Source organism: Anabrus simplex, chromosome 4 (assembly GCF_040414725.1).
Source record: "Anabrus simplex isolate iqAnaSimp1 chromosome 4, ASM4041472v1, whole genome shotgun sequence".
Lineage (NCBI taxonomy): Eukaryota > Metazoa > Arthropoda > Insecta > Orthoptera > Tettigoniidae > Anabrus > Anabrus simplex.
Genome location: NC_090268.1, coordinates 115843363 through 115863074, shown reverse-complemented (window position 1 = coordinate 115863074; position 19712 = coordinate 115843363). Strand labels below are relative to the sequence as shown.

General features: G+C 44.1%; 1 protein-coding gene across 1 annotated transcript; it reads left to right on the top strand.

Moving 5' to 3' along the window:
- The first annotated feature begins 2130 nt into the window (after positions 1–2130).
- On the top strand, positions 2131–19083 carry LOC136872470 (uncharacterized). The gene is made up of 2 exons (XM_067146283.2): positions 2131–2238; positions 16664–19083. Exons 1-2 carry the CDS (start codon positions 2224–2226, stop codon positions 17360–17362), a joined length of 714 nt encoding a protein of 237 aa, XP_067002384.2. The 5' UTR covers positions 2131–2223; the 3' UTR covers positions 17363–19083.
- Positions 19084–19712: the final 629 nt, after the last annotated feature.

The window sequence follows — 19712 nt, the reverse complement described above, 5'->3', positions numbered from 1 at the left end:
GCAGAGTTCAGATCTCAATCCCATAGAGAACCTGAGGGATCATATGGGCAAAGAAGTGCAAAAACTCCATCCAACTAGTAAATAACATCTTAAAGAGATACTCTCAGATGCATGGTCCAACATATCTGAAGGGTACACCAAACGTTAGTTAACTCAGTGCCAAGACGTCTGGAGCAGTTCATCAAAGCTAAAGGCATGCATACAAAGTATTAAGACTGTGTATGAACAAAGACTTAGGCAGTGTTTGAATTATCTAGTAGTGTACGAATACTTTTTTGTTGTGTTAAAAGATGAGTTTATTTGTTTATTACGTTGAGCGCTGTGTATCTCATACCAGTTGTACAGCAAGGTGTCTTTCCTGTACACATTTGTCCCACTGGATGTGTTTGTATTAGTTCATGGAGTTTAATATACAAGGTATACGTTAAAATGTTGATGTACGAATACTTTCTGTGGGTAGTGTATTTGATCCCCATTTTCCATAAGATCAAACTGTGCAAACCATTGTAGAGGGAATCTTATAGGTCGTACTTATATTTTGCCTCTGGAACCCAAACCTTCTCGGAACTCGAGGCAATGTGAGTGTCAGACGAAGGAGTAATGAAACGGCGTATGCCTTTTAGTGCCGGGAGTGTCCGAGGACAAGTTCGGCTCGCCAGATGCAGGTCTTTCGATCTGACTCCCGTAGGCGACCTGCGCGTCGTGATGAGGATGAAATGATGATGAAGACGACACATACACCCAGTCCCCATGCCAGCGAAATTAACCAATGACGGTTAAAATTCCCGACCCAGCCGGGAATCGAACCCAGAACCCCTGAGACCAAAGGCCAACACGCTAACCATTTAGCCATGGAGCCGGACAGACTAAAGAGTGAGGCACGCTGACACTTTATGAGTCGACAGGGAACCGCCTCCGTCATCTAACATTTCTCGGCCACCACCTCGCCGAATATTCCCCACACGCTAGTGTTACGCGTGCGGATCGACTGAACACCTTAGGAATAAGTGTCCTTTGGTAAAATCTAGTGGAACAAGGAACTGAGCAGGCCCGTTCCAAGGTTGTTTTAAGTGCGGGTCGTCTTCCGATCTAGCCAAGAATTGCACTTCACTTAACAGCACACCGTCCTGTTCAACTTCTGGTGCTGCCTATACTAACTCAGGCGATAGGAAGTGACTAGGGTCATCGGCTCAGTCCCAATGTTCAGCTTCCTGAGGCTCAGCCCCCGTTAAATTAGGCATGGAATCCTTCAAGGAAGAAACCTCCTCTAATTTGTCATTTGAAGATCCTAGGGAATGCCTTAGAATTGCTTCTAAGACCCCAGGATACGTGCCATTTCTTAAAATTGAGTGAATAACGAACCCGTCACGGCGCTATTAGATTCGGGGAACGTTAGCTCTATCATTTCCGAGGAGTGGTACTCTAAATTGAAAGCCTGTTGTAAATTTCCAGACTATTGCTTGCCTCCCATTAAATGCGTTTCGGCATATTCATCACCGTTAGAAAATATGGGCTTTATTACCGAGCGAATTGGCTTTGCGGTTTGGATCAAGAAGCTGAAACTTGTTTTCGGTAGACGGTGGGTTCAATTCCCACCATCAACAGCCCTGAAGTGGTGTTCCTTTTTTCTTTCAGTTTTCACACCAGGCTTTACTGTACCTTGATTAAGGCCACGGACGTTACTTTCCGAATCCCGGCTGTTTCTCATCCTCGCGTAGCCGAAATTTTTCTTTGTGTCAGTGAGATGTTAAACCACTTGAATAATAATAATAATAATAATAATAATAATAATAATAATAATAATAATAATATATTACTATTTAAACTTATTTATCTACTATATTAATTGTTTGTATAAAACTATAATAATGTATTATTACTGCTGTATTGGTATTTAATTCATTTAACATACAAGTTAGATAATTTACATATATCCCAGTTACTACTGCAAAGGAGTACTGGTACTATTAGAAAAGTAATTTGCAGAGTACACATCGGGTTGTTTGAATATCACCTTGAACTTGTGAGTCTATTAGGAAAGAAATATATTATTTCATCCAGAAAATATCGAAGATGAACCAAATTTTCCCCAATCAGTGGTCATTTTCGTGAGTCAGCTAATGGCCAGTATAAGAACTATGGCGGTATCAGCACTGAAGGCCAGTGTCACAGCGATAACCGTACAGCAACGTGACTGCCTGTAGTCTTCCTACCACCGCTGCCATGGCACTAGCTCCGGTGAGTTTACTACAACATTTATTCTATAAGTGTGTTTTTGTGGCACTCCATTTAAAACGATTACCCATCAGTCAATTTATTTAATCCAGATGACTCTTCCATCCTGAATGAATGGTGTGATCTAATTATTTCTTTCCTTATTGTTCTAAGAAACTTTGTCCGACTCATTAACTGAATGGTCAGCGTTTTGGTCTTCCTTTCTGAGGGTCCCGCGTTCGATTCTCGGCTGGGTCGGGGATTGTAATCGCCTATGATTAATTCTTCTGACCCGGGGACTGGGTGTTTGTGTTTGTCTCAACACTCTCCTCTTCACATTCAGACAACACACTACATTACCAAGCACCACAGAAACACGCAATAGTGATTACATCCCTCCATATAGGGTTTGAGTCAGGACGGGCATCCAGTCGTAAAACAGGGACAAATCCACATGTGTGATACAGTTCGCACCCGCGATCCCACAGGTGTGGGAAAAAGCGGTAGAAAAAGATTGTTCGAATAAACTTTTGATGTATAACACTCATGAATCAAGCATCCTGTTTCCATTCCCTTTTCACTATGAGAGAAGTATAGCATTCTGCAGCAGCTGAGTGCGTTCAAAAGCTGTGTCAAAGATAATTTTATAGAAACCCCACCTTTCTGTGCACGAAGAGAACGATATCTTCAAAGAATTCTGCAACGAGTGGCTAACATTTCCATGCATAATGTGCGCTTTTTTCATCATCATTTATTATTATTATTATTATTATTATTATTATTATTATTATTATTATTATTATTATTATTATTATTATGATTATTATTATTATTATTATTATTCCTTACTTAAAGTTAATTCGGGAACAGCTGCATTATCTACTAAGTACACAAAATACATTCATACTTACATACATCTTCATTGTAGACTGTCATGAATTTCAGCATTCACTCTGCTAGCCTCTGTGAATTTACTAGACGCCTCCATGCTCCTAGCCCTTTCCTATCCCATCATCGCTACAAGACCTATCTGTGTCGGTGTGACGAAAGCAGTTGTAATACACAACAACAAAAATCTAAATTGTCTCTCATTAATTGGTATGTCGTTTTCGAGTATTGTAATTTTCTATTAAATATGTCTTATCATTCCTGGATAATATCAGGGGTTTGTATCTTAACTAAGGCCACACTTGCTTCCTTGCCGAGCGAATTACCCGTACGTTAGGGTCGAACAGCTGTCACCTTGAATTTGGGAGATATGGGTTCGAACCCCACTGCCGGCAACCCTGAAGATGGTTTTCCATGGTTTTCCATGGTTTTCCATTTTCACATCAGGCAAATGTTGGGGATATGCCTTAATTAAGGCCATGGCTGCTTCCTTCCTATTCCCAGCCCTTTTCCATTCCATCCTCGCCATAAGACCTATGTGTGTCGGTGCGACGTAAAGCAAATTTAAATAAAACTCGCTTCCATCCCAATCCATATTTGTGAAAATTAAAGTGCCCTAAGTTCAACGTACAATGTAGGTACCTCTGCACGTTTAGTTCGCTTCAAATATATCTGAGTAAGCTTCGGTTTGCCAATAGTCACGGTTCTACTATGGTTCTACAGCTCTGCATTCGGGAGATGTTAAGTTGCTGGTCCCCACAGTCAACTGTCGTGAGAATGGTTTTTCGTGGTTTTCCATTCTCCTGCACTAAAGCGAATGCCGGGACTGTTCCTAGTATAGGCAACGGCCACTTCGACCTTAGTTTCTCCGTAAATCTCACCACTGCTACGAATCTCTCTGGCCTGAGAGACTGCGCTACCGTCTACGAGGACCACCGTACCCTATTCGGGTTCGGAATGAAAAAATTTTCCCCACCCATCCCCAAAAATATGTGAAGTGTTCTCACGGCTACTACTAAATGTTTTCATTCGTCCCCTGAAGGGGGAGGCGGGCCTCCTAGACGGTGACGCCGTTTCTCAGGCCAGAAAATTTGAATCGGAGAAGGAGATGTGCAGAGAAGGTTAGGGGGATAGCGGCCGTGGCCTATTCTAGGAACTGTCCCAGCATTCGCCTCAGAGCAAGAGAATGTTTTCTTTTCTTTTTTTTCTTTTTTTGCTAGTTGCTTTACGTCGCACCGACACAGATAGGTCTTATGGCGACGACGGGGCAGGGAAGGGCTAGGAAGTGGAAGGAAGCGGCCGTGGCCTTAATTAAGGTACAGCCTCGGCATTTGCCTGGTGTGAAAATGGGAAACCACGGAAAAGCTAGGCCTGCCGACAGTGGGATTCGAACCCACTATCTCCTGGATGCGAGCTCACAGCGTTATTTATTTGATTTACGTCCGACTAACTACTTTTACGGTTTCTGGAGACGCCGAGGTGCCGGAATTTAGTCCCACGTGAGATCTTTTACATGCCGCTAAATCTACCGACACGAGGCTGACGAATTTGATCACCTTCAAATACCACCCGACTGAGCCAGGATCGAACCTGTCAAGTTGGGGTCAGAAGGCCAGCGCCTCAGCCGTCTGAGCCACTAAGCCCGGCAGATGGTGGATTGCACACGATGACACTTATCACAAACAACGCCCAGACCCGTAGTGTACATCACATAATCGTTCTGCTCCTATGTAACGTAGACCCACGGTTTACCTCTCAAGGTGGTACTAGTCAGCATGAAATGGTACTAATCACAAGTATTCTCATGGTTCTAATGTCATCATCCCGTGGCCACCCCTTTTAGTCGTCTCTTATGACAGGAAGGTGATACTGTGGGTGTATTTTTCGTCCGCGTCTCCCACCCACAGGGAGTTTATGCAGACAGACAGACAGACAGACAGACAGACAGACAGACAGACAGACAGACAAATTGAACTGAACTTTCGAATTTTGAGTACCTATTCGAAGACAGAAGTATGAAGACAAAGTACCATCCATCCATTATCTAAAGGCTAAGCCTTGTCGCTGCAGCCACATCCCACGGTCTTCAGCAGTCCTTTCCATCGTGACACAGGAAGCAAAACCCAGCCGAGTGATTATGTTCCTAAGGTATGAGAGACGTGATCTTCCTCTCGACTTCTTCCCTAGGACCTTTCCTTCGAAGACATTCTGGAGAAAGGTGTCGTGTCGTAGGACGTGTCCAAGAAATTTAGCTTTCCTCTATTCTATTGAATTAAATTAAGGTCCGTTTCTCATTAACGTCATTCAAGATTTGGATATTAGTCTTTTTTTCTGTCCAACTAGTCCCTGTCAGTCTTCTCCAGAACTACATTTCAGCAGCTTCTAGTATTGATTTTGCCTTTTTTCCAAAGTCCATGTCTCACAACCGTAAGTTAGCACACTCCAAACAAAGGTTTTAACAAATTTCTTCCTGGTTTCAATTCCTACGTGCTTATTTAACAACAGATTTTTCCTGCTTTGAAACAGTTGTTTTGCCATAGCAATTATTCTTTTGACTTCTGTCAGGCACTGATTATCATTGGTAATAACAAAATTCTTTAACCTGATGTAATTTTGCACAGCCTAATTTAACGTGTTTTTTTTCAATTCAGTCTTCTTCTTTTGAACGACCATCATTTTCGTTTTCTTTGTGTTTATTTTTAGCCTGAACTTCTCTAACGTGTTGTTTAGTATACCGAACATCCTAGTCATTTTGTGCTCTGAATCAGCTATCAATGCAATATCAGCTGCAAAGCGAATACTATGAATTTGTTTACCATTAAAGTTTATCCCTTTGGTTTTTCTTTCACTGTTCTAATAGCTAATTGTATGAAAATAGTAAACAGATGAGGTGATAAGGGACAGCCTTGCCGCACTCCTCATCTTATTCTTGTTTCTCTTGTCATTCCATTGATGTTTATTTCTGTGCTTTGGGCTCTATGCAGGTTAAAAAGCAAACATCTGTCCTTCCAATCAAGACCCAACCTTCTCAGAGTTTGAAATAAAGTACACATACAAAAAAAGTACACTGGATCGTACGAGCGGAGGGCCACGCATGTTAAAGCGCTACGGTTATGAAGCCAAGCTCTGCATTCAAGAGACTCGAGGGTACGAACCTCACCGCCGACTGTCCTGATGATGGCATAAAACCTAGGCCATCGGCCCCTCATAAGGGTACTAATAACTGGTAAAACAGAACCATACTGTTCCTCCTACAGTGGTACTAATCACAGGTAACTTAGACTTATGGTGTTTTTCTCATGGTGGTTCTAATCACAGGTAGTGTAGATCCATGGTATGATACACACAGTGGCACCACTCACAGGTAACATAAACCTATGGTGTTTCATCGTAAGGATACCACAAGCAAGCCACGCAGACCCGTGGTGTTCCTCACAAAGTGCGACTAATCACAGGCGCCGGTATTCCCGTGGTGTTCCTCACATAGTGCGACTAATCACGGGCGCTGGTATTCCCGTGGTGTTCCGCACATAGTGCGACTCATCACAGGCGCCGGTATTCCCTTGGAGTACCTCACATAGTGGGACTAATCACAGGTGCCGCTATTCCCTGGTGTTCCTCACATGGTGGGACTAATCACAGGCACCGGTATTCCCGTGGTGTTCGTCACATAATGGGACTAAACACAGGGGCCGGTATTCTCTGGTGTTTCTCACATAGTGGGACTAAACACAGGGGCCGGTATTCCCTGGTGTTTCTCACATAGTGGGACTAAACACAGGGGCCGGTATTCCCTGGTGTTTCTCACATAGTGGGACTAAACACAGAAGCCGGTATTCCCGTGGTGTTCCTCACATAATGGGACTAAACACAGGTGCCGGTATTCCCTGCTGTTCCTCACATAGTGGGACTAATCACAGGCGCCGGTATTCCCGTGGTGTTCCTCATTTAGTGGGACTAAACACAGGTGCCGGTATTCCCTGGTGTTCCTCATATAGTTGGACTAAACACAGGTGCCGGTATTCCCTGGTGTTCCTCATATAGTTGGACTAATCACAGGCGCCGGTAATCCCGTGGTGTTCCTCACATAGTGGGACTAATCACAGGCACCGGTATTCCCGTGGCGTTCGTCACATAATGGGACTAAACACAGGGGCCGGTATTCCCTGGTGTTTCTCACATAGTGGGACTAAACACAGGGGCCGGTATTCCCTAGTGTTTCTCACATAGTGGGACTAAACACAGGGGCCGGTATTCCCGTGGTGTTCCTCACATAGTGCGACTAATCACAGGCGCCGGTATTCCCGTGGTGTTCCCCACATAGTGCGACTCATCACAGGCGTCGGTATTCCCTTGGAGTACCTCACATAGTGGGACTAATCACAGGTGCCGCTATTCCCTGGTGTTCCTCACATGGTGGGACTAATCACAGGCACCGGTATTCCCGTGGTGTTCGTCACATAGTGGGACTAAACACAGGGGCCGGTATTCGCTGGTGTTTCTCACATAGTGGGACTAAACACAGGGGCCGGTATTCCCTGGTGTTTCTCACATAGTGGGACTAAACACAGGGGCCGGTATTCCCTGGTGTTTCTCACATAGTGGGACTAAACACAGAAGCCGGTATTCCCGTGGTGTTCCTCACATAATGGGACTAAACACAGGTGCCGGTATTCCCTGTTGTTCCTCACATAGTGGGACTAATCACAGGCGCCGGTATTCCCGTGGTGTTCCTCATTTAGTGGGACTAAACACAGGTGCCGGTATTCCCTGGTGTTCCTCATATAGTTGGACTAAACACAGGTGCCGGTATTCCCTGGTGTTCCTCATATAGTTGGACTAAACACAGGTGCCGGTATTCCCGTGGTGTTCCTCACATACTGGGACTAAACACAGGTGCCGGTATTCCTTGATGTTCCTCACATAGTGGGACTAATCACAGGCGCCGGTATTCCCGTGGTGTTCCTCACATAGTGGGACTAATCACAGGCGCCGGTAATCCCGTGGTGTTCCTCACATAGTGGGACTAATCACAGGCGCCGGTATTCCCTGGTGTTCCTCATATAGTTGGACTAAACACAGGCGCCGGTATTCCCGTGGTGGTCCTCACTTAGTGGAACTAATCAAAGGCCAAGTATACTCATGATTTTGCTCACGGAGTGGTACTAAACAGAGGCAATGTAGACCCACGGTGCATCACACATTATGGCAACGCCCACAAGCAACACGAAGTCATGGTGTTCCGCGTACCTTGCAAAATGGTACTACTACTCTCAGGCAACGCAGACGCATGGTTTTACTCACATAGTGGTAATAATCACTGGCGGCAGTCAAAAACGTGTTGTTTCACACTTAGTGGCACTAATCAGACTACGTAGACCAACGGTGTTTTTCGTAAAGTGGTACTACTCATAGGTAACGCAGATCCATTCCGAACATACTGGAACCGACCGGTGGAACACACGCGATGAGCATTATCACAAACAACGCCCAGACCCGTAGCGTTTTACGCATAATGATACTGTTCCTATGTAACGTAAACTCATGGTTTTCCTCGCAAGGTGTATTGGTCGCAAGTAATGTGTGCCCATGGTTTTCTGCACGTAATGGTATTAATCGCAAATATACTTATGGTACTAATTTCATCATACCTTGGTCGCCCCGCTTACGACAGGCACCTTGCGTTCACCCGCCTACAAGGGGTAGAGGGTGGGGAGGGGGCGGGGAGAGAGAGAGAGAGCGAGAGAGAGAGAAGAAACGATCCGACATTCCGGAAAATGAAGTACCGGACAAAGAAAGACAGGGGTCATAAACGGCGTGAAAATGAAAGTCTCCCTAAGCCTCGAATGCTCTAACATCGCACGGGTCGGAAAAGAACAAGAGTTGACCAAGGGAGGCTGGACAGGATAGATGCGAGTGAGGAGCCTGGCACAAGTAAGTGGAAGCCGCGCGGTTAGGGTCGCGAAACTTTGAGCTTACATTCGGGAGATAATGGGCTTGAATCCCATCGTCGGCAGGCTTTAGGATTGTTTTCCGTGGTTTCCCATATCCACTCAAGGCAAATGTGGGACTGTACGGTAATTTTGGCCACGGCCACTTCCTTCCCAATCCGAACCCTTCCCCATCCCTGGGTTGCCGAAAACCTTCGATGTGTTAGTGCGACGTTAAATCACTTTCAAAATAAAAAACGCCGTACATTTTGATGATTCTAATGAAGGGTATTTGAATACAAATGGGGAGATAGTGAAAGGGACTCTGATAGAGGCAAAATAAAACTAGAAATAATATTTTTATTCGTACAGACATAGAAAAGTGTGAAGTTATCCTTAATATATTTGTGTCATTCTTGTGGAGACATTTTATTTTCTAAAACGAATGCCACTTAGTGATGATAATGTTTGTTGTTTAAAAGGGCCAAATATGTAGGTCATCGGCTCCTAATGGTACGAGGTGTAACGAAGTGCAAATTAGTGGTGGTGGTGATTATTGTTTTAAGAGGAATTACAAGCAGGCAACCATCCTCTATATAACACTAATGAGAGGGAAAAATGGAAGGGACCCGACACTTCGAAAAATGAATGTATCGGCCAAAGAAAGGCAAGGGCCACGAAGGGCGTGAGAATGAAAGACTCCTTAGCCCTCGCAAACCTAATAGCATCGGGGTCGAAAACAACAAGAGTTGACCAAGTGGGGTCGGATAGGATAGATGAAAGTGTGGAGCCTGGCACAAGTAAGTGGAAGCAATGCCAGGACTCACCTAAGGGACCGGTGGTCGCGATCCACGCTCCAAATTCCAGAGCCCCTGGGCTCCTTTTTAGTCGCCTCTTACGACAGGCAGGGGATACTGTGGGTGTTATTCTACAGCCCCCACCCACAGGGGGAAAATGCAAATTAAAACTTCGAAATGTATCCACTGATTACAATCTAAAACGAATAGTGCTGAGAAAATGATCGTGAAACAAAAACAATCAGTGGATAGAGCCTGTGGGGCCCCTTTTAGTCGCATCTTAAGACAGGCAGGGGATACCGCGCGTGTATTCTTCATCTGCGTCCCCCAATCACACGGGGTCCACTTTAAATACATTGCAGTAAATGTGTGTTGTCGAATTTGTCCGATGGTTATAGGAATTTGGAGATCAACCAATTAGTGAGGTCAAACTGGTCCGACGCTAAAATATCAAAACCAAGGATCAAAGAAGCTTTATCGTCCACTCATATATTATAACAACTGTCCCAATAACATGACACAAGACAATATCGCAAATATAAATATGTAGCAGCCTTTCGGCCTTGTCATATAACTTCTTCCTTGGATCGAAGAAGCCTTATCGTCCACTCATATATTATACCAACTGTCCCAATAAATTTACACAGGACAATATAGCAAATACAAAGGGCACTGGGAAAGTTTTGCAATGTGAGTGAACGCTTTAGACTTTTTCAAAATAATTTTCACCTCACTCAATACACTTCTCCATACGTCGAAACCAGTCATTGAACCAACTCTGCCACTTTTCTTCGGTTACATTTTCACACTCTTGATCCCATGCTGCCAGAAGCTCCTCGTCGGATGCAAAACACCGCCCTTTCAGCTTCATCTTAACTTCTGGTGCGACGTCACATGGGGCAAGATCAGGACTGTATGGACGGTGAAAAAGCACAGTCAACCCTGATCTGGCAAGAAAATTCATTGTTACATTAGCACGATGTGCTGGAGCATTGTCATGATGCAAGAGCCAAGTGTTTAGCCGTGACATTGGACGGAGCTGCTTGAGAGCCTGGATGACCTGAGGCAGACAGGTCTCACTGTACCACTTCCCAGTAACCGTCCTTTGTGTTTCTAGGACAACCAAAGTCAGGATGCCCCGTTTAGTGAAAAATACTGCAATCATCTTTATCTTCACTGACCTTGACTTTCGCACAGTCACAGGAGTACCCTCATCTTCAAACAGTCACACCTTGTTCTGGGATTTTGTTGGGGCATCGTAATAATAAAGCCAAGTTTCGTCACCTGTAACGATGCTATTGCCGTTACTCGAAGTCCCATTTTCAAACTGTTTTAGCATTTCTTGACACCATTTCACTCGATGTGCCCTTTCTTCCTCTGGAAGTGAATGGGGCACCCAAAGGGAACAAACCTCTCTAACATGGAGATGGTCGTATAGAATTGAATGAATAGCTGGTGCAGGGATGTGGAGGGTCTCTTCTACCTGCCGATATGTCAACCGCCTCTCTTGCTGCAACATTTTCCTCACAGCTTCAATATTTTCCTCATTCACTGATTTAGACGGTCGCCCAGAACGAGGATCGTCTTCAATCCCAAAATTTCCCCTCTGGAACTCTTTGTACCAGCGAAAAAATGTTTTCCGATGTGGACAGTCTTTCCCCAGCACAGGAGTCATTTCCTCCAGGCACTAGTCAACAGTTAATCCCCGAGCAAAACTGTAGCGGATAACTGCGCGACATTCACCTTTAGACCACACTGACAACTTGCTTTCAGTCCCATTGCTTGGTAAGAACTGGTGTGCAGGTTGCGCCTTGTTGTCTTCTAGACCGATTTTCACCCCTCTTTTCATCCCTCACCATAACAGGGGTGTCCAGCCAACCGTTTTTGCGTATTGCAAAACTTTCCTAGTGCCCTTTATATATTTAGTGGCGTTTCGGTTAGGTTAGGATCGCCACTTTTGACCCGATTGTCTTGTCACCTTTTGAATATTTAAATCCATCAAAAACAACTAACTTAAAGCCCCTATCACTTAACATGGGAAATATTGTTCACTTCTACTAGTACTACACTGCACTGAAATTGTCTGAGAACTGACTCTGAGTCTAGACAAATGTGGCAGTTGTTGACGGGTGGGAGGTTAGGTTAGTAACTATTCGGGAATTCCTCCCTCCACCTGCCAACTACCCGTCGGACGAGTTCAACCGCGACTTTCCGTTATGAAATAAAGATATCTTTGGAATGTTTTGACCGTCGTACCAGTTCGGTACTTCCCGCAGTAAATCTACCGTGCCGACACAAGGCTGACGTGTTTGAACACCTTGAAGTATAACTGGGATTAGTCAGCACTCGGCCGTCTGAGTTACGCTACCCCGTAGCCTTATACGTGAAAGATCCATTGTACAAATTAAGACATCTATAATCATGATACATACCTTCTTACTTGGAAGGATATCTCCATAAATCGAAGGACAAGGGCACGTTATCGTTATCGGTGACAAAAATTATCTTTTACACGATAGGCCGGGGTAAAACTGCGCTATCTCCCTGGTATTCTAATTGTTTAAAATTATCCAGTTGTTATCAGGAATACGCAAGAACCTCGTTTATCCGGCCCGCATTAATCCGGATCTCCGGTTAATCCGGATGGAAAATAATAAAAAAATTATTCTTACTTGTACAGTATTTCTTTCACTGGATCGATTCTTCTTGCAATGTCTTTCTGCCAAAGATAGTAAAGGACAGGAATTGGAAGTAAGTCGGCCGCGGTCTATCAAAGGTACCGTTCCGGCATTCGCCTGGAATTGAGAATGGCAAACCGTGGACTCCTCTGAGTTCCTTGACACATTTGTACGCATTCCCGATGCTCGGACGTAGATGTGAAAGACGTAAATGACTGGTCGAAAACGACTGTAATTCAGGCTACGGCATAATGACAGATGAACAAATTATTGTCTCTTGTTCCTCGGCTGGTAATTACGAGAATGATGGTGAACTGGAAGATGAAACCGGCGCTCCATCAGATGCAACAATGCAGCTGGACAAATTGATGGCCTATTTAGAATCCCAGACTGAAACCACTCCGGCAGAACTGTTGTTAGTGAAACGTCTTCGTGATCGAGCTGCGCGCGATGATGATGATGATGATGCTTGTTTGAAGGGGCCTAACATCGAAGGTCATCGGCCCCTCATGGTACGAAATGAATTAAACAAAAATTCCAAAGGCATCCACTGACCAAAATAAAAATAAAATATGTCATGAAGAATGAATGAATGGACATGAAACCAACAAAAAACAAAAAACAAAAAAAAAACTGTGGATCGGACCCAAAACAGATCGAAAATAATGTTATTACCGACCAAGGAACCACTTATAAAGCACAATGATGCTTGGAGTTTAAATGGGCTGCAAAATCCACATCTAAGGCCCCACAGAATGGTACATGTCGCGAGTAAAATAGAACCATGGTATGTGTCATGTTGAGGTACTAATCAGAAGTAGCGAAGACTCACGGTGTTCCACAAAAGATGGTACTACTCACAAGTATTGCAATACGAACAAGTAACGCAGACCTATGGTGTGTCTCACACAATGGCGCAACTCATAGCCAACGCAAACCGAGAAGGTTCCCCACCTAGGTGTACTAAACACGGGCGCCGGTATTCCCGTGGTGTTCCTCACATAGTGGGTACTAATCACAGGCAACGCAGACCCACGATGCTGCTCATATAGTGGCACAACTCACAGGCTACGCCCAGACCCGCGGTGTTGCACACATGGGTACGACCCACGGGTACTGCAATCCACCAGGCCAGGCTTTTACTGCTACTAATCACAAACCTATTTCGTACCGAATTTAGTGGTACTACTCGCAAGTACAGGCAACCTATGGAGTTTTTTTTTTTTTTTGCTAGGGGCTTTACGTCGCACCGACACAGATAGGTCTTATGGCGACGATGGGATGGGAAAGGCCTAGGAGTTGGAAGGAAGCGGCCGTGGCCTTAATTAAGGTACAGCCCCAGCATTTGCCTGGTGTGAAAATGGGAAACCACGGAAAACCATCTTCAGGGCTGCCGATAGTGGGATTCGAACCTACTATCTCCCGGATGCAAGCTCACAGCCGCGCGCCTCTACGCGCACGGCCAACTCGCCCGGTAACCTATGGTGTTCCCAGCGTGATGGTACGATTCAAAATTAGTTTCATGGTTCTAATTCAGTCAGCCCTTGGTCGCCCCTTTTAGTCGCCTCTTACGACAGGCAGGGGATACCGCGGGTGTACTCTACATGTGCGTCCCCCACCCGCAGGGGGTCGAGCTGCGCGCAAACACTATACAAATGTAAAACATAAAAAGCTCACACATTATTTTAGTGCATAAAACAGAGTCGTAAATGTAAGAAAACTGTTCTTATATCTTTTGTACAATTGAAGAATGGTATCACTGCACAACTTATGTTAATATATTATATAACATGTACTGTATTTGTTTTTTTGTTTATTTTACTTTTCCGGATTATCCGGATTTTCGATAATCCGGATCAGTTCCGGTCCCACCTAATCCGGATGAACGAGGTTCTTGTATACATGAAATGCACCCTCATGTTTAGCAGCTGAAACAAAACGTTCTGTCAATGTTGCTAGGACTGCTGAATTTACTGTATACACCCCCATTCTTACACGAGTATGCCTACTACCAACGAACTCATTTCAAAATATTCTTCGAAGATTCTCGATGATGATGATGTTTGTTGTTTAAAAGGGCCTAACAGCTAGGCCATCAAATGGTACGATATCAGACGAAATGTAATGACAACTTGAAAGTCCAAAACTCATCCACTGACCAGAATTCAAAACGTGATGATGAAGAATGAATAGATGAATATGAGTCCGGCTCCATGGCTAGATGGTTAGCGTGCTGACTTTTGGTCACAGGGGTCCCGGGTTCGATTCCCGGCAGCGTCGGGAATTTTAACCATAATTGGTTAATTCCGCTGCTTCGGGGGCTGGGTGTATGTTTCGTCTTCATCATTTCATCCTCATCCCGACGCGCAGGTCGCCTACGGGAGATCAAATCGAAAGACCTGCATCTGGCGAGCCGAACTTGTCCTCGGACACTCCCGGCACTAAGAGCCATGCGCCATTTCATTTTTTCAGATGAATATGAATTTAAGTTAATCAGCCGATTCAGCTCAAAATATTGAAAGTTAAACATAATTATAGTGGAATCCCCTGAATAGAATTCAAAACAAAGGGAAGATGAACAATGATTATGAACTTAAAACAATCAGTGGATTCGACCCGCAATGCCCCACCTTCCCAGAAACTATCATAAAAAGATATAGTATACTAATCAAGGGACTGCTTCCCAAGCACAATCCTGAATCGATGATGCTTGTTGTCTGAAGGGGTCCAAAATCCAGATCAACGGCGCCTCATAATGGTATTTATCGCTAGTAAAGTAGAACCATGGTATTTCTCATGTAGCGGTTCTAATCATAAGTAACGTAGACTGAACGTGTTCCACACATTGTGCTACTACTCACACGAAATGTAATATGCACAAGTAACGCAGACCTATGGTGTTTTTACATTACGACGCCACTCATAGGCAACGCAAACCCATGGTGTTCCTCACATAGGTGTACTAATTACAGGGACTCGTACTATCCCACGGTGTTCCTCACACAGTGGGTACTAATCACAGGTAACGCACAGACCCGTAATGCTTCTCACAATCGTACTAATCACAGGCGACGTAAGCCCGTGGTTTTCCACATCGAGTGCTACTAATCACGGGTACTGTAAAATCCATACTGATTCATCCTCGGTTGCCACTCATCACAAATATATTGTGTACCTAACATAGTGGTACTATTCACAAGTTCAGGCGACCCATGGTGTTCCTCGCGTGATGGTACTAACTACAAGTAGTCTCGTGGTCCTGAGTCAATCACCCCTTGGTCGTCCCTTTTAATCGCTTCTTACGACAGGCAGGGGACACTGTGGATCGTCTGTGCCCCTCCTCTTACAGAGGGTTGCATGTTTGGTGCGCGAGAGCTATTTTATGTCGCTCAAGTCCGCCGGCAAGCCGGTCAGGGCCCCCTATCCCCCAATTGAGACGCGTCACGTGAGAGTATCACCTTTTCTCCTGCTACGCCAGCGTAGTAGGTCGAAGATTTTCCAACAGAAAAAACACCTTGTAGAAATTTCATACGAAGAGAGTGTGGGGAACACCTTCCGACGGGAAGGTCACGAGATAGTGATCGAAATCTCTAGAGAAAAACTACTAGGTGTGTATGGGCAGCCCTGGTTGCTGCCAGATCTAAATTGATGGCACGTACTATTCAAATTGCCAACTATAGCCGCTTTTCCGCTTTTGTCGGTCCGCAAACAATGGAAATTTTAATTAACAGTTGTTTATGTTTCTTTTTGTTTTGTTTACTATTTGCTATACGTCCCACCGAAACAGATACGTGTTATGGCGACGATAGGAGAGGAAAGAGCTAGGAGTTGGAAGGAAGCGACCGTGGCATTTCCTATCGTATCGATGTCAATAAACCTGTGTTTGTTGGTACGGCGATAAACCACAAGCAACAACAACAGTTTTAAGTGAGTTACGCATTATGTCCATTTCCTTCTCCGTTTCTGCCAGTTCTTCGAAGTCGTCAGTAAATTTTATACAAGATACCCGTTTCCTATCTTTTTTATCCGTCTGGTTTCCTCTCTCATGAAGTTAATTTCTTTCTCTGTGAATGTGTTGAATGAGTGAGGAAGAAGAGAACAAATCCTAATTCAAAATACAAACATGAGTTGTTCATGCATTTTCTTTCTTTTTCAGATCATCAGCGTAACATCGCTCATTCCTTTGCTGATTATGGTTGAGATTATTAGAGCAAATCCCCTTCCCCAGAACAGTCAAGGGAACCCTAGTAGGAATCGACCAGCTGGACAAGCAAACACAGGTAAAGACGTTGGCAGGAATGGACCCCCTGGACAAGTATACATCGGTCAAGACCCTGGCTGGAACGGACCACCTGGACAAATATACGTTGGTCAAGGCCTGGGATGGAATGGACAAGGCCAAGGCCCTGACTGGAATGGACAAGGCCAAGGCCCTGGATGGAATGGACAAGACCAACGCCCTGGATGGATTGGACAAGGTCAAGGCCTTGGCTGGAGTGGACCATTTGGACAAGTAAACAGCGGTCCAGGCAGTTACTATAATCCTCCCAGCGCGTACAACTACCAAAATCCATATCCCAATGGAGTAAACTATCTTTACCCGCTTCCGAATCCAAATGGAATGAATCAGATTCAACCAACTAACTGGAATTACGGGTACAATCCCAACGACAACATCGCTGGACTGTCACAGTTCCCTTCAGGCAATGGTATGATGAATAACTTTCCTCCAGGAGGACCATTGAACGACTGGCGGAATAACTATGGAAGTGTATCCGGAAGTTATCCTAACCAGAACGTGAATCAACGTTCACTTGATATCAAGGAGAATACTACACCCAAAGGAAAACAGTGAACGAAATGTGGAGCAGAAAAATAATAGATTAATAACACCGTCTGAGATCGCTTAAACGTGACTTTAATACAACCAACAAAACAGGGATAGGGGAAAAACGAGGAGAAGAGGATTTCAGAGTAAAATGTAAGCTTCGAACTAGTTTGAATATGGGGAAAAAGGTTGTAGACGCATCCTTTCGGCGCTACACAGGTTGATATATTTCTTGGGCATCACCATTTCAGATATGACGCCTGATCATATTGTTTAGTGCTTCCTGTTAAGTATCCTTTATATAATCACATCTCTACAGCATCTACCACAAGACGAAGGATGACTTCTTCTCCAATAAACGCGAAATGGTGTAGAAAATTCCCTAAAAATCCACCAACACAAAAGCGTAACAAATGCCACTTGGTGTCAAATGAACTAAAATTTTCAGAAATCCACTCGTAACCCCGCATCATCCAAAATAACCTTTTCCAAATATAAACTGTACACTACTGAGAAAGTTTGGACAACACTGGAGGAAGAAAGCATCCTCAAAAGGTTAGCCACACTTCTCGAGGAAACACCGCATTATCAATATTTTTTTTAAATATCGGAGTTAAGTTGTATCGCCTACGCCCGCAAGCATTTTAGGAGTGAATACGTGTATGAAGACTGGTGAAATAAACATGCTACGATTTATTTTGAGTTTGTTTTATTCAGACACTGGCTTAACACTAGTTACAAAGCTTATGAACGATTGACCTTAGTTTCTTTTTTTTGTTTTTTTTTGTTTACAATTTGCTTTGCGTCGCACCGACACAGATGGGTCTTAATGGTGACGGTGGGATAGGAAAGGGCTAAGACTCTGTGATGGAAGCGGCCATGGCCTTAAGTTAGGTACCATCACGGCATTTGCCTGGAAGAGAAGTGGGAACCCATGGAAAACCACTTCAAGGATGGTTGAGATGGGAATCGAATCCCCCCTCCCCCTCTACTCATTTGTCCTCAAGGGGCTGAGTGGTCCCCGTTCCAGTCCCCGTACCACTTTTCAAATTTTGTGGCAGAGACGGGAATCGAACCCGGGCCTTCAAGGGTGGTAGCTAATCACACTAAACACTACAGTACAGAGGTGAACAAATTGACCTATGATATGAGAAATATGACACATACTGTACGACAAAGTTTCCACAGCAATGTTCCATACAAGTAATTAAGTAAGCAAGATCATTTATTTTTATAATGTTGAATTTCTGTTAAAAATGTCCGGCTCCATGGATAAATGGTTAGCTTGCTGGCGTTTGGTCACAGGGGTCCCGGGTTCGATTCCCGGCAGGGTCGGGAAATTTAACCATCATTAGTTAATTTCGCTGACACGGGGGTTGGGTGTATGTGTTGTCTTCATCATCATTTCATCCTCATCATGACGCGCAGATCGCCTACGGGCGTCAAGTCGAAAGACCTGCACCTGGCGAGCCGAACATGTCCTCGGACTCTCCCGGCACTAAAAGCCATACGCCATTGGACTTCTGTTAAAATACGTTTCTTACATGTACCTTCAATGATTTCATTCATTTCAGAAAATATACTCGGAAAATGTCAATTATAATCTACCAAGTGCATTACCATAATTAATAAAATGTGTCTGACTAATAGTAATGTCAACCTAACCCTTCTGATGTATCCTTGAAATATTAGAGTTCTATTTTGTAATGCATAATAAATTCAGAAGAATGTTCTTTTCAAAAATAAAATTGTACACGTGTATTTATATGTATTATTTCATAACTATAACTATCACTGCATATGCATAGAGCTTACAAAGAGAGAAATACATGATGTGTAATTAATCTACCACGACGAATTCACGATTATCTGATTTGAAACGTCTCTTCGTTTGCTGAACTTACAATCCCAGTGAAAACAAAGCGTGTCCCTCCACATGGAAAGTCACTTCTGAGTGGCTAGAAACGCCTTGCCACGTGGAGAGCTGTACGATCAAGTTCGTTCATGAAGTGAATTCTCGGATAAAACTATCTTTATATTGGTCTGTATTTGAAGCGTCACTTCTTCGTTTGCTGAACTTTGTTGTACGAGAGTGGAAGGTGAATGCACTCTGGATATCTGATTGGTAAGTAACTCACATGAAATCACCGAGAATCATATTGAACAGATTATCCCGCAATAACATACGAGTATAATAAAAGGAAATATAGCAAAACAATTTAAGTTAAACGAAGACATGTTATTGCTCACATAGTGGTACTAATCATAGGCAATGTAGACCCACGGTGGGTCACACATTATGGTACCATGAACAACCAACATAGAGTTCCTCATATTCATACTACACATACGTAAGGCAGACCCTGCCTGAAAGTAA